An 18,220-nucleotide genomic window follows, 5' to 3' on the forward strand; every position below is an offset into this window, starting at 1 on the left:
GGACGACGGGGGCGAACACACTGGGACGACGGGGGCGAACACACTGGGACGACGGGGGCGAACACACTGGGACGACGGGGGCGAACACACTGGGACGACGGGGGCGAACACACTGGGACGACGGGGGCGAACACACTGGGACGACGGGGGCGAACACACTGGGACGACGGGGGCGAACACACTGGGACGACGGGGGCGAACACACTGGGACGACGGGGGCGAACACACTGGGACGACGGGGGCGAACACACTGGGACGACGGGGGCGAACACACTGGGACGACGGGGGCGAACACACTGGGACGACGGGGGCGAACACACTGGGACGACGGGGGCGAACACACTGGGACGACGGGGGCGAACACACTGGGACGACGGGGGCGAACACACTGGGACGACGGGGGCGAACACACTGGGACGACGGGGGCGAACACACTGGGACGACGGGGGCGAACACACTGGGACGACGGGGGCGAACACACTGGGACGACGGGGGCGAACACACTGGGACGACGGGGGCGAACACACTGGGACGACGGGGGCGAACACACTGGGACGACGGGGGCGAACACACTGGGACGACGGGGGCGAACACACTGGGACGACGGGGGCGAACACACTGGGACGACGGGGGCGAACACACTGGGACGACGGGGGCTAACACACTGGGACGACGGGGGCTAACACACTGGGACGACGGGGGCTAACACACTGGGACGACGGGGGCTAACACACTGGGACGACGGGGGCTAACACACTGGGACGACGGGGGCTAACACACTGGGACGACGGGGGCTAACACACTGGGACGACGGGGGCTAACACACTGGGACGACGGGGGCTAACACACTGGGACGACGGGGGCTAACACACTGGGACGACGGGGGCTAACACACTGGGACGACGGGGGCTAACACACTGGGACGACGGGGGCTAACACACTGGGACGACGGGGGCTAACACACTGGGACGACGGGGGCTAACACACTGGGACGACGGGGGCTAACACACTGGGACGACGGGGGCTAACACACTGGGACGACGGGGGCTAACACACTGGGACGACGGGGGCTAACACACTGGGACGACGGGGGCTAACACACTGGGATTATAGAGCGGAATGAAGACACCACGTATATGATATCATCCCTGTACATAACCCCATCACCCATGTATTTATATAGCCCCTTTATCCCTGTATTTATATAACCCCCATCATCCATGTATTTATGTAACCCAGCGTGGGTGATCAGAGAAGAGGAAGGGGTGTATACGAGGAGAGACACGGCGGCCAGCCAGTGAGGGAACTCAGAGAGAAGAAGTGATGTCAGGGGATTTCAAAGTCCCAGAGCAGAGCCTATACTAGCCCTCTGCCCGGGACTCCGGCTCTGGGGAAGCCCCTGACATCACTGCCCTATCTCGTCGTCCACACCCCCTCCTCTTCTCGAGTCATCCACGCTGCGGCCAGGCAGTGAGGGAACTCCAATAGAGAAGAAAGAGAGGGCGTGAACGACGAGATAGGAGGAGGGGGCGTGTACTTGAGAGACTACGCTCCATGTCTTTGCCCAGCCAGCACTTCCGGTTGAAAAGAAGCACGGCGCGTCATCAACTAGGTTTACAGGCGGTGGGACTAGACACGGACCTCTGGAGCGTTTATGAAACATCCGCCCGGCCAACTGCCTGTTAACGTAGTCGATGGCGCGCCATGCCTCTTAGCCTGAAGTGCTGGCTGAGTAAAGGCACGGAACGTCACAGGAAATAAAAAAGTTTACTCAGAATGTTGTCACGTGACTGCTAATTAGAAGGAAGTAGCCATTTCAAAATTAAAAATATATATTATAAAGTTCATTGTACAGGTCACCTTAGGCTAAAATAGAAAAAAATGTATTCCTGGCAAACACCTTTAACCTTTATCATTTTTTTTTTGCGGGGGAATGGAAAAAAAAAACCTAGCAATTTAGTTTTATTTTTACGGCGTTCAACTTGCGCTTTAAACAATATGCTAACTTTATTTTATGTGTCAGTACGATTGCGGCGATACCATATGTGTAGTTTTTATAAAAAATGTTTACACTTACCTAAATAAAACCACTTTTTATGGAAAAAAAAAAATAAGGTTGCCAGGTTATCATCATGTCACAAAATCCGTACAAGATTAATAATTTAAGAACTCCATTCAATTCCATTCCATTCCAAATTATTTAGAGGGTAAAAATAAAAACAATAATGTGGTTGTATAAGTGTCAACACCCTCTTATAATTGGGGATGTGATTGTGTTCAGAATTAGCCAATCACATTTAAAGTCATGTTACATAGTAGTCAGTACACAGCTGCCATTATTTTAAGTGATTCTGAGTAACCCCATATAAAGTTCAGCTGTTCTATTAAGATTTTCATGGCCTGTAAAGAGCTTACAACACCAAGGGATCTGATTGTTGAAAGTCAACAGTCAGGCGAAGGGTACCAAAGAATTTCCAAGGCATTAGATATACCATGGAACACCGTGAAGAAGATCAAGAAGTGGATTACATTTGGCACATTACCAAGAACTGGATGTCCCTCAAAACTTGATAAAAAGACAAGACGATAATTGGTCCGGGAGGCTACCAAGAGGCCTACAGCCACATTAAAGAGGCTCTGTCACCAGATTTTGCAACCCCTATCTGCTATTGCAGCAGATCGGCGCTGCAATGTAGATTACAGTAACGTTTTTATTTTTAAAAAACGAGCATTTTTGGCCAAGTTATGACCATTTTCGTATTTATGCAAATGAGGCTTGCAAAAGTACAACTGGGCGTGTTGAAAAGTAAAAGTACAACTGGGCGTGTATTATGTGCGTACATCGGGGCGTGTTTACTACTTTTACTAGCTGGGCTTTCTGATGAGAAGTATCATCCACTTCTCTTCACAACGCCCAGCTTCTGGCAGTGCAGATCTGTGATGTCACTCACAGGTCCTGCATCGTGTCGGCACCAGAGGCTACAGTTGATTCTGCAGCAGCATCGGCGTTAGCAGGTAAGTCGATGTAGCTACTTACCTGCAAACGCTGATGCTGCTGCAGAATCAACTGTAGCCTCTGGTGCCGACACGATGCAGGACCTGTGAGTGACGTCACAGATCTGCACTGCCAGAAGCTGGGCGTTCTGAAGAGAAGTGGATGATACTTCTCTTCAGAACGCCCAGCTATTAAAAGTAGTAAACACGCCCCGATGTACGCACATAATACACGCCCAGTTGTACTTTTACTTTTCAACACGCCCAGTTGTACTTTTGCAAGCCTCATTTGCATAAATACGAAAATGGTCATAACTTGGCCAAAAATGCTCGGTTTTTTAAAAATAAAAACGTTACTGTAATCTACATTGCAGCGCCTATCTGCTGCAATAGCAGATAGGGGCTGCAAAATCTGGTGACAGAGCCTCTTTAAAGCAGGACTTTCTGGCAGGTACTGGTTATGTAGTGCATGTGACAACAATCTCCCGCATTCTTCATTCTTTCACTGTAAGGCCGGATTCACACGAGTGTGTGCGTTTTGCGCGCGCAAAAATAGCGGGATTTCGCACGCGCAAAAGGTCTGCAAAAGCTCCGTGTGTCACCAGCATATGATGCGTGGCTGCGTGATTTTCGCGCAGCCGCCATCATTATGACACTCTGTTTTTATATTTGTAAACAGAAAAGCACGTGGTGCTTTTCGGTCTTCATTCATTTATTTGACTGCTGTTGCGCAAATCACGCGCAGCACTCGGAAGTGCTTCCGTGCGTGAAATTCACTGACAGTCTGAATGGCCCCATTCAGTAACATAGGTCCGTGCGACGCGCGTGATTTCCACGCGCGTAGCACTAACCTATTTTACGTTTGTGTGAATAAGCCCCAAGAGTGACCTCTCAGCCCATTTAACCACTTCCGGTCCGAGCTCATTTTGGCCTTCAGGACCAGCCCCATTTTTTCAAATCTGACGTGTCAATTTATGTGGTAAGAACTCTGGAATGCTTTTGCCTATCTAAGCGATTCGGAGATTGTTTTCTCGTGACATAGTGTACTTCATGCTAGTGGAAAAATTTAGTCAATAAATTCATTGCTTATTTGTGAAAAAACCCAAAATTTTGAGAAAATTTGCAAAAATTATGATTTTTCGCATTTTACATTTATCTGCTTGTAAGAGACAGTAATACCACACAAAATAGTTACTATTTCACATATTCCGTATGTCTACTTTATATTTGCATTGTTTTTTGAACATTTTATTTTTCTACGACGTTACAAGGCTTAGAACTTTAGCAGCAATTTCTCACATTTTCAAGAAAATTACCAAAACCTATTTTTATAGGTACCAGTTCAGTTCTAAAGTGGCTTTGAGGGCCTTATATATAGAAACTCCCATAAGTCACCCAATTTTAAAAACTACACTCCTTTAAAGTATTCAATAGAGCATTTAGAAAGCTTAACCCTTTAGGTATTTCACAGGAATTAACGCAAAGTAGAGGGGAAATTTACAAATTTCTTTTTTTTGTCGGAAAATCAATTTTTTTCTGTAACACAAAAGGATTTACCAGAGAAACGCAACTCAATATATATTACCCGGATTGTGCAGTTTTTAGAAATATCCCACATGTGGCTCTAGTGCACTAATGGACTGAACCACAGGCCTCAGAAGCAAAGGAGCACCTAGTGGATTTTGGGGCCTCCTTTTTATTAGAATATATTTTAGGCACCATGTCAGGTTTGAAGAGGTCTCGTGGGGCCAAAACAGTGGAAACACCTCCAAAAAGACACCATTTGGCAAACTACACACCTCAAGGAATTCATCAAGGGGTGTAGTGAGCATTTTAACCCCACAGGTTCTTTGCTGAATTATGTGGAATTAGTCCGTAAAAATGAAAATCACATTTTTTTTCAATAAAACTAAGAAATGATACATTTTTACAAGCAATAAAGAAAAAGCACCCCAAGATTTGTAAAGCAATTTCTCCTGATTACGGCAATACCCCATATGTGGTAATAAACGGCTGTTTGGACGCACAGCAGGGCTCAGAAGCGAAGGAGCACTATTTGGCTTTTGGAGATCAAGTTTACTCAATTGGTTTTCGGGTGTCATGTCGCATTTGCAAAGCCCCTGAGGGACCAAAACAGTGGACAACCCCCAGAAGTGACCCCATTTTGAAAACTATAGCCCTAGGGGTATAGTGAGCATTTTGATTCCATAGGTTTTTTGCTGAATTAGGCAGTCAAAACTTCTGTTTTTTATTCTTTTTTTTTTTTTTTTTACGGCGTTCACCGTGCGCTATAAATGACATATTTAATTTATTCTGCGGGTCGATGCGATTATGGTGATACCATATGGATATAGTTTTTTTTATGTTTTATGGTGTTTGCACGATAAAACCACGGTTTTAAAAAAAATTGTCGTTTTTGTGTCGCCATATTCTAAGAGCCACAACTTTTTTATTTTTCTATCAGGAAAGCTGTGTGAGGGCTTGTTGTTTGCAGAACAAACTGTAGTTTTTATCGGTACCATTTTTGGGTACATGCGACTTTTTGATCCCGGTTTATGAAAATTATTTGGGAGCTGAAGTGACTAAAAATAGCGATTCCGGTAGTTTTTTTAATTATTATTTTTTTATGGCGGTCACCGTGCGGGATAAATTACATTATATGTTTATAGTTCAGGCCGTTACGGACGCAGCGATACCAATTATGCATAGTTTATTTTTTGTTTCATTTTTTTCCAATAATAAAGGACTTTATAAGGGAAAAAAGGCAATCTTTCAATTTTATTATTTTGACATTTGACTTTTGTACATTTTTTGTAACTTTTTTTTTTTTTTTAGTCCTTCTAGGGACTTGAAGATCCAATTGTTGGATCGTTGCTATAATACCCTGCAATTCTTATGTATTGCAGGGTATTATACCTGTCAGTTTCACACTGACAGGAGGAATATTAGGTCCTGCCTCTGGCAGGACGTAATCGCCTTCAATAAATGGCAGACCCGAAGCCTTTGTTAGGCTTCCGGTTGCCATAGCAATCGCCCCCCGCAACAATCGGCCCCCGCAAATCGCGTAGCCGATGTTGCCATAACGTAAATGCGGCAGTCACTATTGACTGCCGCAATTAAGGGGTTAATCGGTTCGGATCACCGCTGTGATCCGACCCAATGTTTTCCCCCAGTACTAAGGCTGCTAGTAGCAGCCTGTACTGGGAGATGCCGGGCTGCGGGGAGCGTCTGTGTGCTCTGTTAGGAGCACACGTAGATTAACGGGCTGCAGGCACAAGGACCAGCTCCGCAGCCCGTTAATCTACGTGGGGTGGTCAGGAAGGGGTTAATAATCCAGTCATCCGCCTTTGACCCCTCTCCAGTTCTCCTATAACCATTTTACCATGTGGAGCCCTAAAATGAATCCTATATTCAATATTTGGCCTTAAAAGAAATTTATAGAGGGGTAATATTACATTTGAATCAGATTTTTATACACTTTAAAATAGTTTTTGCTTTTGCAGCTGCTGCTTGAAGTAGAGTACTGCTGCTTAGCTTACTTGTAACCAGAATACCCAGTTACATATATTACATAGTAACACAGGTCCTTCAAATCCAACCTATAATCTTACAATGTTGGTAGTTCCTTCTCTTGTTCTGTTATCAACAGTTTTATTCTATTTAATGTGTATGCATTAATGCTATTACTGCTGCCTAGTTGCATTACTTTATACTAATCTACATTAAAATTAATCTGTTTTAGCTCATGCTGCCAGCTTAATTCAGTGTAAAAACGTAAAGCAATTCAGACTAACCCAAGCCATGATTGTGAAGCTGGGACAGCCCAATGAAGTGGCCATTATAGTCCTATACATATGAGATATATATATATACATATACACACACACACACACACACACACACACACACACACGAAAATATTTCAGAATGGCTTACCAAATGTTTAGTGACTGCATTCTGCAAGATATCAAAACACTGGTGTCTTGGTCTCACTGAAGACAAACTGTTGCATACTATCTGTTAAAAATACAAAAAGTTACTTTAAATTAAAAAATGAACAAATAAAACACACAGTATTTTAAATAATCTGCTGGGGTAGTACAACTAATATGCAAATATGTCTCAAATTAGGATAGCGCCCAAAAATGTGAATTGGTAGTAGTAATGGTGGTGTGTGGCAGGAGAAAAAGAATATGAATTGGTTCCTTTTGACATTAAGTTTTTTGGTTTGCGGTTATCATGTACACCAGGAAAGCTCCCGACGTACACACTAAACACGTCCATAGGCGTTACATTGTCATCCGGAGGCCAAAAGTGTGTCCTTTGAGTCTCCGTATGGCTGGTATAAAGACAGTAAACCACAGAAAAAAGAAAAAAGGAGAAAAAAAAACTAGGAATAAAGGAGTAAACTACGCTATTCCATCCCACAGAGTCCAGTAAAACAACAGAACAAACATACATATGTTAAACGCATACTTTAACACTGTAGCCCATGGGTGACTGATACCACTGTACGGCATCGGTCACAGACATGGGTTAAATGGATACATAATGCGCTTTTCATGAAAAATCTGTTAAAATGATGCCATTATAAACGTATAGGTGACAGTGGCATCCATCATCCATAGGCTTTAACGGTATCAGTTTAACAGATAAGTCAGGAAAAGCGTCATGAGAGTTCATGATGTATCCCTTAAAACGGATACCATTATAGCCTGTGTTAAGTTAGGCATCCGTCACAGTCTACGAATAACGTATATGTCGGGAACATTTATCAGTATATACGTCAAAGGACATTAAAAAAATAATAAATAACTTGTGATGTGAACATTAAACCCCATAAAGCCTACACCTTCTGTAAAAAGGGTAATATATGACAAAAAAAACTAATAGAAACGGAGGGTACAGCTTTAGCCTTTGAGAATTACAAAGCTTAATAAAACCTGTAAAATAAGTAATACAATCAGCAAAAATACAAAAATGAAAGGCAGGTGGCCAAAGACAACAAAATAAATCCCTAATAATTCTTCAAGTATATAAATGCAAAAAAACCAAAAGGTCAGAACATGTAGAACCCCTAGATAGTGGTAATGGGGAGTTGTCACTGTGGATTACGAGAAGGCAGAGTTATTAAATGGGTTCTTTAGCTCTATCTACAATAGAGCTACTATACAATTAATATACTAAATTGGCTGACTGTAGATGTGGTCCAAGCGAAGTTAAATAAAATAAAATGTTAACAAGCCTCGAGGACCAGATGGTTCACACCTATGAGTGTAATTGCTGTTTATCATTCACCATTCAACAGAAAAATCGGTAGTATAGAGTTAAGGCCTCATGCACACGACCGTAGCCATGTGCATCGCCATGATTTTCGGGTGGGCCGGTGGCGGAGTGTCACCCGCAAATCACGGGCTGTGCACATGGCCGCGGCCATTATTTGCTATGAGCCGGGACCGCAGAACACGCCCGTAATAAGACTTGCCTGTTCTTTCTGCGGTCCGGGCTCCTGGGCCATGCACAGACCGTGAAAACCACGGTCGTGTGCATGGCCCCATAGGAATGAATGGGGCCGCAATTCTCCCGTGGATTTTTTTAATCATGTCCACCCCAGGTAAATAAATAGCATATTTAGACATAGATGTGATCTTGCATACCCATATATGAGTTATGTGAAATATTTATGCCATAGCTAGTTGATCATTCTAGATACCTGATCTTCAGGCAAAACTTCATTACATTACAACACTGTTGCAACACTGCTACATTTCATGGCTATTATTATGGGATATGGTGGACATTCCTATCCGGGGTGTTTTTAATTATTTGTGTTTTAAACGTATGTATTTTGTGGGTAATTTTTCCCTTATGGGATAATAAAGATTTATATTTGTTATTTTTGTTGTTTATTGATGTTATTTGCGCATCAGGTATATTTTTGGATTTTTGATAACTGATAGTTATATCTGATGGTATGATATATGCTCAGGATACATTTTTGTTGGACATTATTTGCTATGAGCCCGGACCGCAGAACACGCCCGTAATAAGACTTGCCTGTTCTCTCTGCGGTCCGGGCTCCTGGGCCATGCACAGACCGTGAAAACCACGGTCGTGTGCATGGCCCCATAGGAATGAATGGGGCCGCAATTCTCCCGTGGATTTTCAGGGGAATTGCGGCCGCAAAAGCACGTTCGTGTGCATGGGGCCTAATAAGTATGTGAAAACATGTTAGATCTTTAAAGTCTGTGAATAATTGTTTTGAATCATTATAAAAGCTTGAAGTTGTTAGGCCCCCCAAGACGATATGATTTTTAGTTTTTAATGAAAACAAAGCCTTCTCTTCTCCAAACAAGATTTTAGGTGAAACCTTAATTCCAATAGAAGGGCCTCAAGAGCATTTCCGAAGGCCATATATAGATATGCTTTAAGTTGTTTTTTTAATGCGAGTAATATGTTCATATACCATGAAGTGACCACCCAAACCCAGACTACTCAGACACACCCAAGGATTCTTTAAGAACTTTGTTCAGTTGTTTCTGTCCCCTGTTCATAACGTTCAAGATTCTCAAGTGACTGGTATAGTGCCAAGGGACTTGCACTGGGAAAATGTGGTACCTATTTTCAAAAAGGGCTCTAGGTCTTCTCTGGGTGATTACAGACCAGTAGGCTTAATATCCACTGTGGGAAAAATGTTTGAGAGACTAAACAGGAATATATGTGACAAAAAAAATGTATTATAAGTGACAGCCAGCATGGATTTACTCAGGACAGAAGTAGTCAATTCAACCTGATTTGTTTTTATGAAGTGGTGAGCAGAAGCCTAGACAGAGGGGCCGCTGTGGATAGTGTTTTTGGACTTTGCACAGACACCTAATGGTTAAATTAAGGTCTCTAGATTTAGAAAATATAGTTTGTAAATGGATTGAAAATTAGCTTAAAGAGACTCTGTCACCAGATTATAAGTGCCCTGTCTCCTACATAATCTGATCGGCGCTGTATTGTAGAGAACTGGTTTTTATTTTGAAAAACGATCATTTTTGAGCAAGTTATGAGCAATTTTAGATTTATGCTAATTCGTTTAATAGACAACTGTCCGTGTTTTTACTTTTTACCAACTGGGCGTTGTGAAGAGAAGTGTATGACGCTGACCAATCAGTGTCCTGCACTTCTCATTGTTCCAGCCCAGCTTCTTTCACTGCACAATCACACTGGAACAATGGGCTGGAACAATGAGAAGTGTATGATGTCGATTGGTCACTAATTGGTCGGCGTCATACACTCCCCTGTACAACACCCAGTTGGAAAAAAGGTAAAAAAAAAAAACACACCCAGTTGGTTATTAAGAAACTAATTAGCATAAATCTAAAATTGCTCATAACTTGCTCAAAAATGATCATTTTTCAAAATAAAAACCACTGCTGTTATCTACATTACATCACCAATCAGATTATGTAGGAGACAGGGCACTTATAATCTGGTGACAGAGCCTCTTTAACCCCTTCCCGACATTTGCCGTACATGTACGTCATGGAAAGTACTGACTTCCCGTATCTTGCCGTACATGTACGCCAAATGTTTGGGACCGGCTCAGAAGCTGAGCCGGTCCCATCATCACCGGATCTCAGCTGTATCTTACAGCTGACATCCGGCTGTAACGGCGGGGACCGAAATTAGCTTCGATCCCCGCCATTAACCCCTTAAGTGCAGCGCTCAAACGCGATCGCTGCACTTAAGGTGTTTGCAGCTCATCGGAACCCCAGTAATGAAATTGCCGGGGTTCCGGTGGCTGCAATGGCAACCGGAGGCCTAATACTGGCCTCCCGGTCTGCCTAGCACCGAAGCCGGTCAAGATCCGCCCGGCGGCGGAGCCTGATCGGCTTCCGTAGCTGTCGGCAAGATGGCGCCGGGTCAGGAGCTGATCCGGCGTCATCAGCGGTGGAGGTCAGCTGTACTGTACAGCTGACATCCACCTGTAACGGCAGGAACCGGAGCTAGCTCCGATCCCTGCCATTAACCCCTTCGATGCAGCAATCGAAAGCGATTGCTGCATCGTAGCGGTTACTAGCAGATCGCCAGCCCTGACAGGCAATCGGGACTGGCGACTGCTGTTATGGCAACAGGAGACACAATGGTCTCCTGCTCTGCCATTACGGAAGCCGATTTAGGCCCCGCCGGGAGGCGAAGCCTAATCGGCTTGCTGTCAGTGAATGACTGACAGATCTAATACATTGCACTACATAGGTAGTGCAATGTATTAGAAAAAAAAAAAATCTGACCGTTGGACCTTCAAGTCCCCTAGTGGGACTTGAGAAAAAGTGTAAAAAAAGTATAAAAAAGTGTAAAAAAAAGTGCACAAAATAAAAGTTTGAAAACAATAAAAGTTTCAAGTAATCAAATAAAACACAATCCCCCTTTTACTCTTATCAAGTCCTTTATTATTGAAAAATAATAATAAACCATATGTATTTGGTATCGCCGCGACCGTAACGACCTGAGGTATCAAAATATTATATTATTTATTGCACGCGGTGAACAGCGTAAAAAAAAAAGTAAAAAACGTTACCAGAGTTTCTGTTTTTTGGTCACTTTGCCCTACAAATATTAGAATAAAAAGTGATCAAAAAGTCGCACGTATCCAAAAATGGTACCTATAAAAACTATAGCTCGTCCCGCAAAAAACAAGCCCTCATACACCTCCGTCGACAAAAAAAATAAAAAGTTATGGTTCTCACAACTTGGCGACAGAAAAAATACATTCTTTTTACAAAAGTAATTTTATTGTGCAAAAAGTTGGAAAACATAAAAAAGTCCTATAAATTAGGTATCGCCGGGATCGTACTGACCCGCAGAATAAAGTTAACATGTAATTTATAACGCATGGTGAACGCTGTATAAAAAAAAACGAAAAAAGCTATGCCAGAATTGCGTTTTTTTGTTTACCTGGCATCCCAAAAAATAGGATAAAAGGTGATCAAAAAGTCACATGTACCCCAAAATGGTACCAATAATAACTACAGCTCGTCCCGCAACAAACCAGCCCTCATACCGCTACGTCTATGAAAAATAAAATTAGTTATGGCTCCAATAAGTCAGGAAATAAAAAAATATGCAGTTGTGCCCGAGGGGAACATTTCTTCTGTTTGAAGAGGCGATTTTTCAAGGACCTAAAATTAGGGAACCAGGAAGGGGAGGGCCCAAACATATCCGCTGGAAGCGACGGTGCCCGTATTATACCAGGACAACACTTTCCCAGCAAAATTCCCCAAACTACAAAGGCGCGGAGTGTGGACCAAAAGGGGGATAAGAAATTACACCATTTATCAGTGCGACACCGGCCTGTGCAGAAAGGATTGCTTCACAGCGTAACACACATCTATGGATTATTTTATTGTTTTTTTTTACCCCGTTATTATACCACCTGACTATGCCCCTTATATACTCCGCCCGGCTTACATATGCCCTACATTGTAAACGGAAACACCAGTAAGACTCCAAACAAAACTACTACCAAGCAAAATCCACGCTCCAAAAGCCAAATGGCATTTCCTCCCATCTGAACCCTACAGCGTGCCCAAACAGCAGTTTCCTTCCACATATATGGCATCGTCATACCCGGGAGAACCCTTTTAGCAATTTTTGGGGTGTGTGTCTCCAGTGGCATAAGCTGGGCACGACATATTTGCCACTGAATGGCATATCTAGGGAAAAATATAAATTTTTAATTTGCACCATCCACAGCGCATTCATTTATGGAAAAGATCTGTGGGGTGAAAATGCTCACTACACCCCTTAATAAATGCCTTGAGGGGTGCAGTTTCCATAGTGGGGTCACTTCCCAGGGGTTTATTTTTATTATTTCACATCTGAGCCTCTGCAGTTGTGAACCAATACTTTGTAAATCGCCAAATTAGGCCTCAATTTTACATGGTACCCTTTCACTCCTGAGCCTGGTCGACTGTCCAGGCAAGAGATTAGGGCCACATGTACGGTGTTTCTAAAACCAGGAAACCCAGCATAATAATTAGGGAGCTGTCTCGTTATGGTGGCACAAGCCGGGCACCACATATTGTCCACATATCTGTGGAAAAAATCCCATTTTCACTCTGCAACATCGAGTTCACACTAATTTCTACAAAACACCTGCAGGGTTAACATGCTCACTACACCCGTAGGTAAAAGCATTGAGGGGTGTAGTTTCCAAAATGGGGTCACTTCTGGGGGGTTTCCACTGTTTTGGGCCCACAGGCGCCCAGAAACCAATCCAGAAACATCTGCACTCCAAATGGCGGTCCTTCCCTTCTGAGCCCTGCCGTGTGCCCAAACAGCAGTTTATGACCACATATGGGGTATTGCCGTACTCGGTAGAAATTGCTTTACAAATGTTGGGTTCTTTTTTTCCTTTATTTGTTTCGAAAATGAAAAAATTTGCGCTAAAGCTACGTCTTATTGAAGAAAAAGGAATGTTTTTATTTTCATTGCCCAATTCTAATAAATTCTATGAAACATCTGTGGGGTCAAAATGCTCACTACGCCCCTAGATGAATTCCTCAAGAGGTGTAGTTTCCTAAATGGTGTCACTTTTTGGGCGTTTTCATTGTTTTTTCCCCTCAGGGGCTTTGCAAATGTGACATGGCCGCCGCAAACCATTCCTGCTCAATGTGATCTCCAAAAGCCAAATAGCGCTCTTTCCCTTCTAAGCCAAGCCGTGTCTCCAAACAGCCGTTTATTACCACATGTGGGGCATTGTTTTACTCGGGAGAAATTGCTTTACAAATTTTGCGGTGCTTTTTCTCCTTCAGTCCTTGTGGAAATGAGAAAAAATTAGCTAAACCTACATTTTCTTTGAAAAAATTTAGATTGTCATTTTCAGGGCCTATTTCCAATAATTTATGCAAAAAACCTGTTGGGTCAAAACGCTCACTATACCCCTAGATAATTTCCTCAATGGGCGTAGTTTCCGAAATGGGGTCACTTGTGGGGGGTTTCCACTGTTTTGTCCCCTCAGGGGCTTTGTAAATGTGACATGGCCTCCACAAACCATTCCTGCTAAACTTGAGCTCCAAAAGCCAAATAGCGCTCTTTCCCTTCTCAGCCTCGCCGTGTCTCCAAACAACCGGTTATTACCACATGTGGGGTATTGTTTTACTCGGGAGAAATTGCTTTACAAATTTTACGGTGCTTTTTCTCCTTTAGTCTTTGTGAAAATGAGAAAAAAAATCGCTAAACCTACATTTTCTTTGAAGAAATGTTGATTTTAATTTTCACGGCCTACTTCTAATAATTTCTGTAAAAATGCTGTGCGGTCAAAATGCTCACTGTACCCCTAGATAATTTCCTTGAGGTGTGTAGTTTCCCAGATGGGGTCACTTTTGGGGGATTTTGACTGTTTTGGCACCGCAAGAGCCCTTCAAACCTGACATGGTGCCTAAAATTTATTCTAACAAAAATAAGGCCCCAAAATCCACCAGGTGCTCCTTTGCTTCTGAGGCCGGTGCTCCAGTCCAGTAGCACGCTACGGCCACATGTGGGATATTTCCTAAAACTGCAGAAACTGGGCAACAAATATTGAGTTGCATTTCTCTGGTAAAACCTTCTGTGTTATAAAAAAAATTGTACTAAAAATTTATTTCTGCAAAAAAATATGAAATTTGTAAAATTCACCTCTACATTGCTTTAATTCCTGTGACATGTGTAAAGGGTTAAGACATTTTCTAAATGCTGTTTTGAATACTTTGAGGGGTGAAGTTTTTAAAATGGGGTGACTTTTTGGGGGTTTCTAATATATAAGGCCCTCAAAGCCACTTCACAACTGAACTGGCCCCTGTAAAAATGGCCTTTTGAAATTTTCTTGAAAATGTGAGAAATTGCTGCTAAAGTTCTAAGCCTTGTGAGGTCATAGAAAAATAAAAGGATGTTCAAAAAACGATGCCAATCTAAAGTAGACATATGGGTGATGTTAATTAGAAACAATTTTGGGTGGTATAACTGCCTGTCTTACAAGCAGATACATTTAAATTGACAAAAATGCTAATTTTTGCAATTTTTCGCTAAATTTTGGTGTTTTTCACAATTAAATACTGAACATATCGAGCAAATTTTGCCAGTAACATAAAGTCTAATGTGTCACGAGAAAACAATCTCAGAATCGCTTGGATAGGTGAAAGCATTCCGGAGTTATTACCACATAAAGTGACACATGTCAGATTTGAAAAATGAGGCTCGGTCAGGAAGGTCAAAAGTGGCTAAAGAGGGAAGGGGTTAAGGACCGTATCCAGATATTTGTGGTCAATGATTCGTACTCCGAATGGTCCACTGAATTTTCCGCAGCTATATCTGTTGCTGAAGATACGCAGTATTTGTATTGTAATACAATGCAATTGTGAAAGGAACTTACAGAAACTAAGCTCTGAATAATATCATCGATGCATAGTAATGTTCAAGTATATTCATTTACAAATAGATTTTAGTATGGTCTCGTATGAATACTGCGGAAATTCCGCAATGAAATGCATATTTCGTTGCGGAAAATCTGCAGCGTAATACAGTAAACTCATCCACACGCTGAATAAAAAATCCACTGAAAAACCATTCATAAATCAAACTGCAATGTGTTTTTTTTAATCTGCAGCATGTAAATTTATGCTGCGGAATAGCTAGTTTTCTGTTGTGGGTTTTCCTTATTGAATTCAACAGAGATGTAAAACCCGCAACAAATCTCAACTGTTGTGATCTTTGCGATGGAAAGGCTGAGATTCCGCCACAAAAAACACAACTAAAAAAAACCCCACAAAAGAAAAAAAGCTTATACTTACCCAGATTTCTATGCTTCCCTGTCCAAGACGGCCTCCTAGGAGGTTTCACCCCACGTGAATGCTGCAGCGGTCAAACGTCATCCCAGGGAGGCATCACCAAGACTACAGATAAGTAAATTTTTTAACCTGCTGTTAACCAGCCAAAAAACTGCACCACAATTTGGTGCTATTTTTTGGCCAGAATTCCCTGCGGGGTCCAGGCCTGATGCGCTGGGTACTTTTACGCAGCGTATCCACCCTGTGTGAACATACTCCAAGGGTAGATTCACACGCGGCAGATTTTGTCGTTAACTGAAAATAAGTTCCATTCATCTGAATAGGTTTGTTTCTGCAGCAAGCACATGGATTTCTGCAAGTTTTATTCAGATGAATGGAACAGATTTTCAGTCACAGAAATTTCTGCAACATGGATTTCTGCCGCGTGTGAATCTACCCTTATAGAAGGAACTTTGCAATATACAGTAGTAAATTAAAAGACTGCATGTGACACCTTCTACACTGCTGCAACGACTTCGTGTTCTTAAAGTGGGCAGGGTCTATCTCCTAAGCACCCATATCCACTCCGAGGCTTCTGCCACTAGAATAGACTGAGGCTTCCAGTGGGTGCTGAAGCCTAAGAGACAGTGTCTTTGGAGCCATGTGATTATTACAGAATGGGGCAACAGCCCCTAATGAGGTATATTGCTGGAGGAATGGTGTACCCCTCTCAAGGACACAACCTATTTTTGTCTGCAGAACAAGGAGTTGTCTTTTTTTCCTTTTTCACTATCCCATTCCGAGAGCCATAACTTATTTTTCCGTCAACAGTCGTATAAGGACTTTTTTTTTTTTTAGGGGGGGCCGCAATCCACCAAATATTTCTTTCGACATTAATCATAAGGTATAAATGACATTTTAACTTTATTCTACAGGTTGTTATACTGTATTTAGGGCGATGTGTATATATATTTTTTTAATATTTGACTACTTTTGCAACTTTTATATATAAAAAAAAAAAAAAGGTTTGACAAGACAATGGAATTCTTTTTTTGACAACTATACGTACTATTTTACTGTGCCGTTTCGGTTAATAGCTGAGCAGAGCGGTCGTTACACTATACTGCCCTTAGAAAAGGGCATCATAGTCTGATAGAGCCTCTTTAAAGAGGAACTTATGTCACCACATTATAAGTGTCCTATCTCCTACATAAGGAGATCGCGCTATAATGTAGGTGACAGCAGTGCTTTTTATTTAGAGAAACAATCTATTTTTACAACTTTATGAGCGATTTTAGCTTTATGCGAATTACTTTCTAAATGCCCAACTGGGCGTGTTTTCACTTTAGACCAAGTGGCCGTTGTACAGAGGAGTGTATGATGCTGACCAATCAACCTCATACACTTCTCTCAATTAATTTACACTGCACTAGCGATATGACAATGAATATACATTACCTCTAGCCAGGACGTGATGTGTATTCAGAATCCTGACACTTCTGTAGCATCTCTGTGAGATTTACAGCAAGGCAAGCGTAATCTCACGAGATTACGATGTAACCTGTCATTTCAAACGAGATTACATCTATCTCCAGAATGGGGCCCACTAAACCACGTTCTACTGCTCTGTTTTGCGGCTGAAGCGTGTGATTTCCGACCATGAAGAAGAAAACCGCTCTTTTCATAACTCCCATAGTAGTGAAACCACATAGCACGCGAGCTACACTGTTTTCGTAACTACCATTCAGCTCTATGAGACTTACGGAAACAGAGTACATCAGCAAGCTACACTGTTTTCTTCATCATGGTCGGGAATCACACGAGTCAACCAGAGCACAGAGGTAGGACCCGCATCCGGCATATCCTGTAGATATGCCATAAATGATCCTGATGGGAAAGCCCCTTTAGGGAACACCATAAAAAGTAAAATTTGACAACATTGACATTTTTCTTTCCAAGGCTCATAAATTTCTATGAAATAATCCTGTAATAATTTGCCTATTTCACTACACACAGCCCAAGAGTTAAAGCTGAAATTTTTGCAAACCTGCAGCCACAAGGTAGAGTATAGTAGATTCTAAAAAGTGATTTTATTTTGGAGTTCAATGGGAGAACATCAGTTCACTAAGCCCCTACTAGTGGTGGTCCAAACAACCCATGCCATTTAAGTGTTAAAGCATTATATGAAAACATTAAGCATTTCATAAAACATAAAAACGCACCAACAATATGTAACAAATAATTTTTTTCTTTCTGCTAAAAGACGACTAATTTAATATGACATAAACATGAAAGGAGAGCTAACTTAATAATTAGCGTTCACCTCCTCAGGCAGTTATCTAGGAGGATTCATTTATCTGATAAACACTAATCCAATGAACAGTGATTATTTAACACTGGCATTTATTCATCTATATGTCACTAAAAATGCTCCT

General features: G+C 42.2%; 1 protein-coding gene across 1 annotated transcript in view; it reads right to left on the reverse strand.

Moving 5' to 3' along the window:
• The window catches only part of TEX10 (testis expressed 10), a 108,124-nt gene that overhangs the window by 23,848 nt on the left and 66,056 nt on the right, over window positions 1–18,220 (reverse strand). The window contains 1 exon segment of the mRNA XM_075828190.1: window positions 6,931–7,011. Within this exon segment, the coding sequence (XP_075684305.1) occupies window positions 6,931–7,011 (81 nt within the window).

Source organism: Rhinoderma darwinii, chromosome 5, assembly GCF_050947455.1.
Source record: "Rhinoderma darwinii isolate aRhiDar2 chromosome 5, aRhiDar2.hap1, whole genome shotgun sequence".
NCBI lineage: Eukaryota > Metazoa > Chordata > Amphibia > Anura > Rhinodermatidae > Rhinoderma > Rhinoderma darwinii.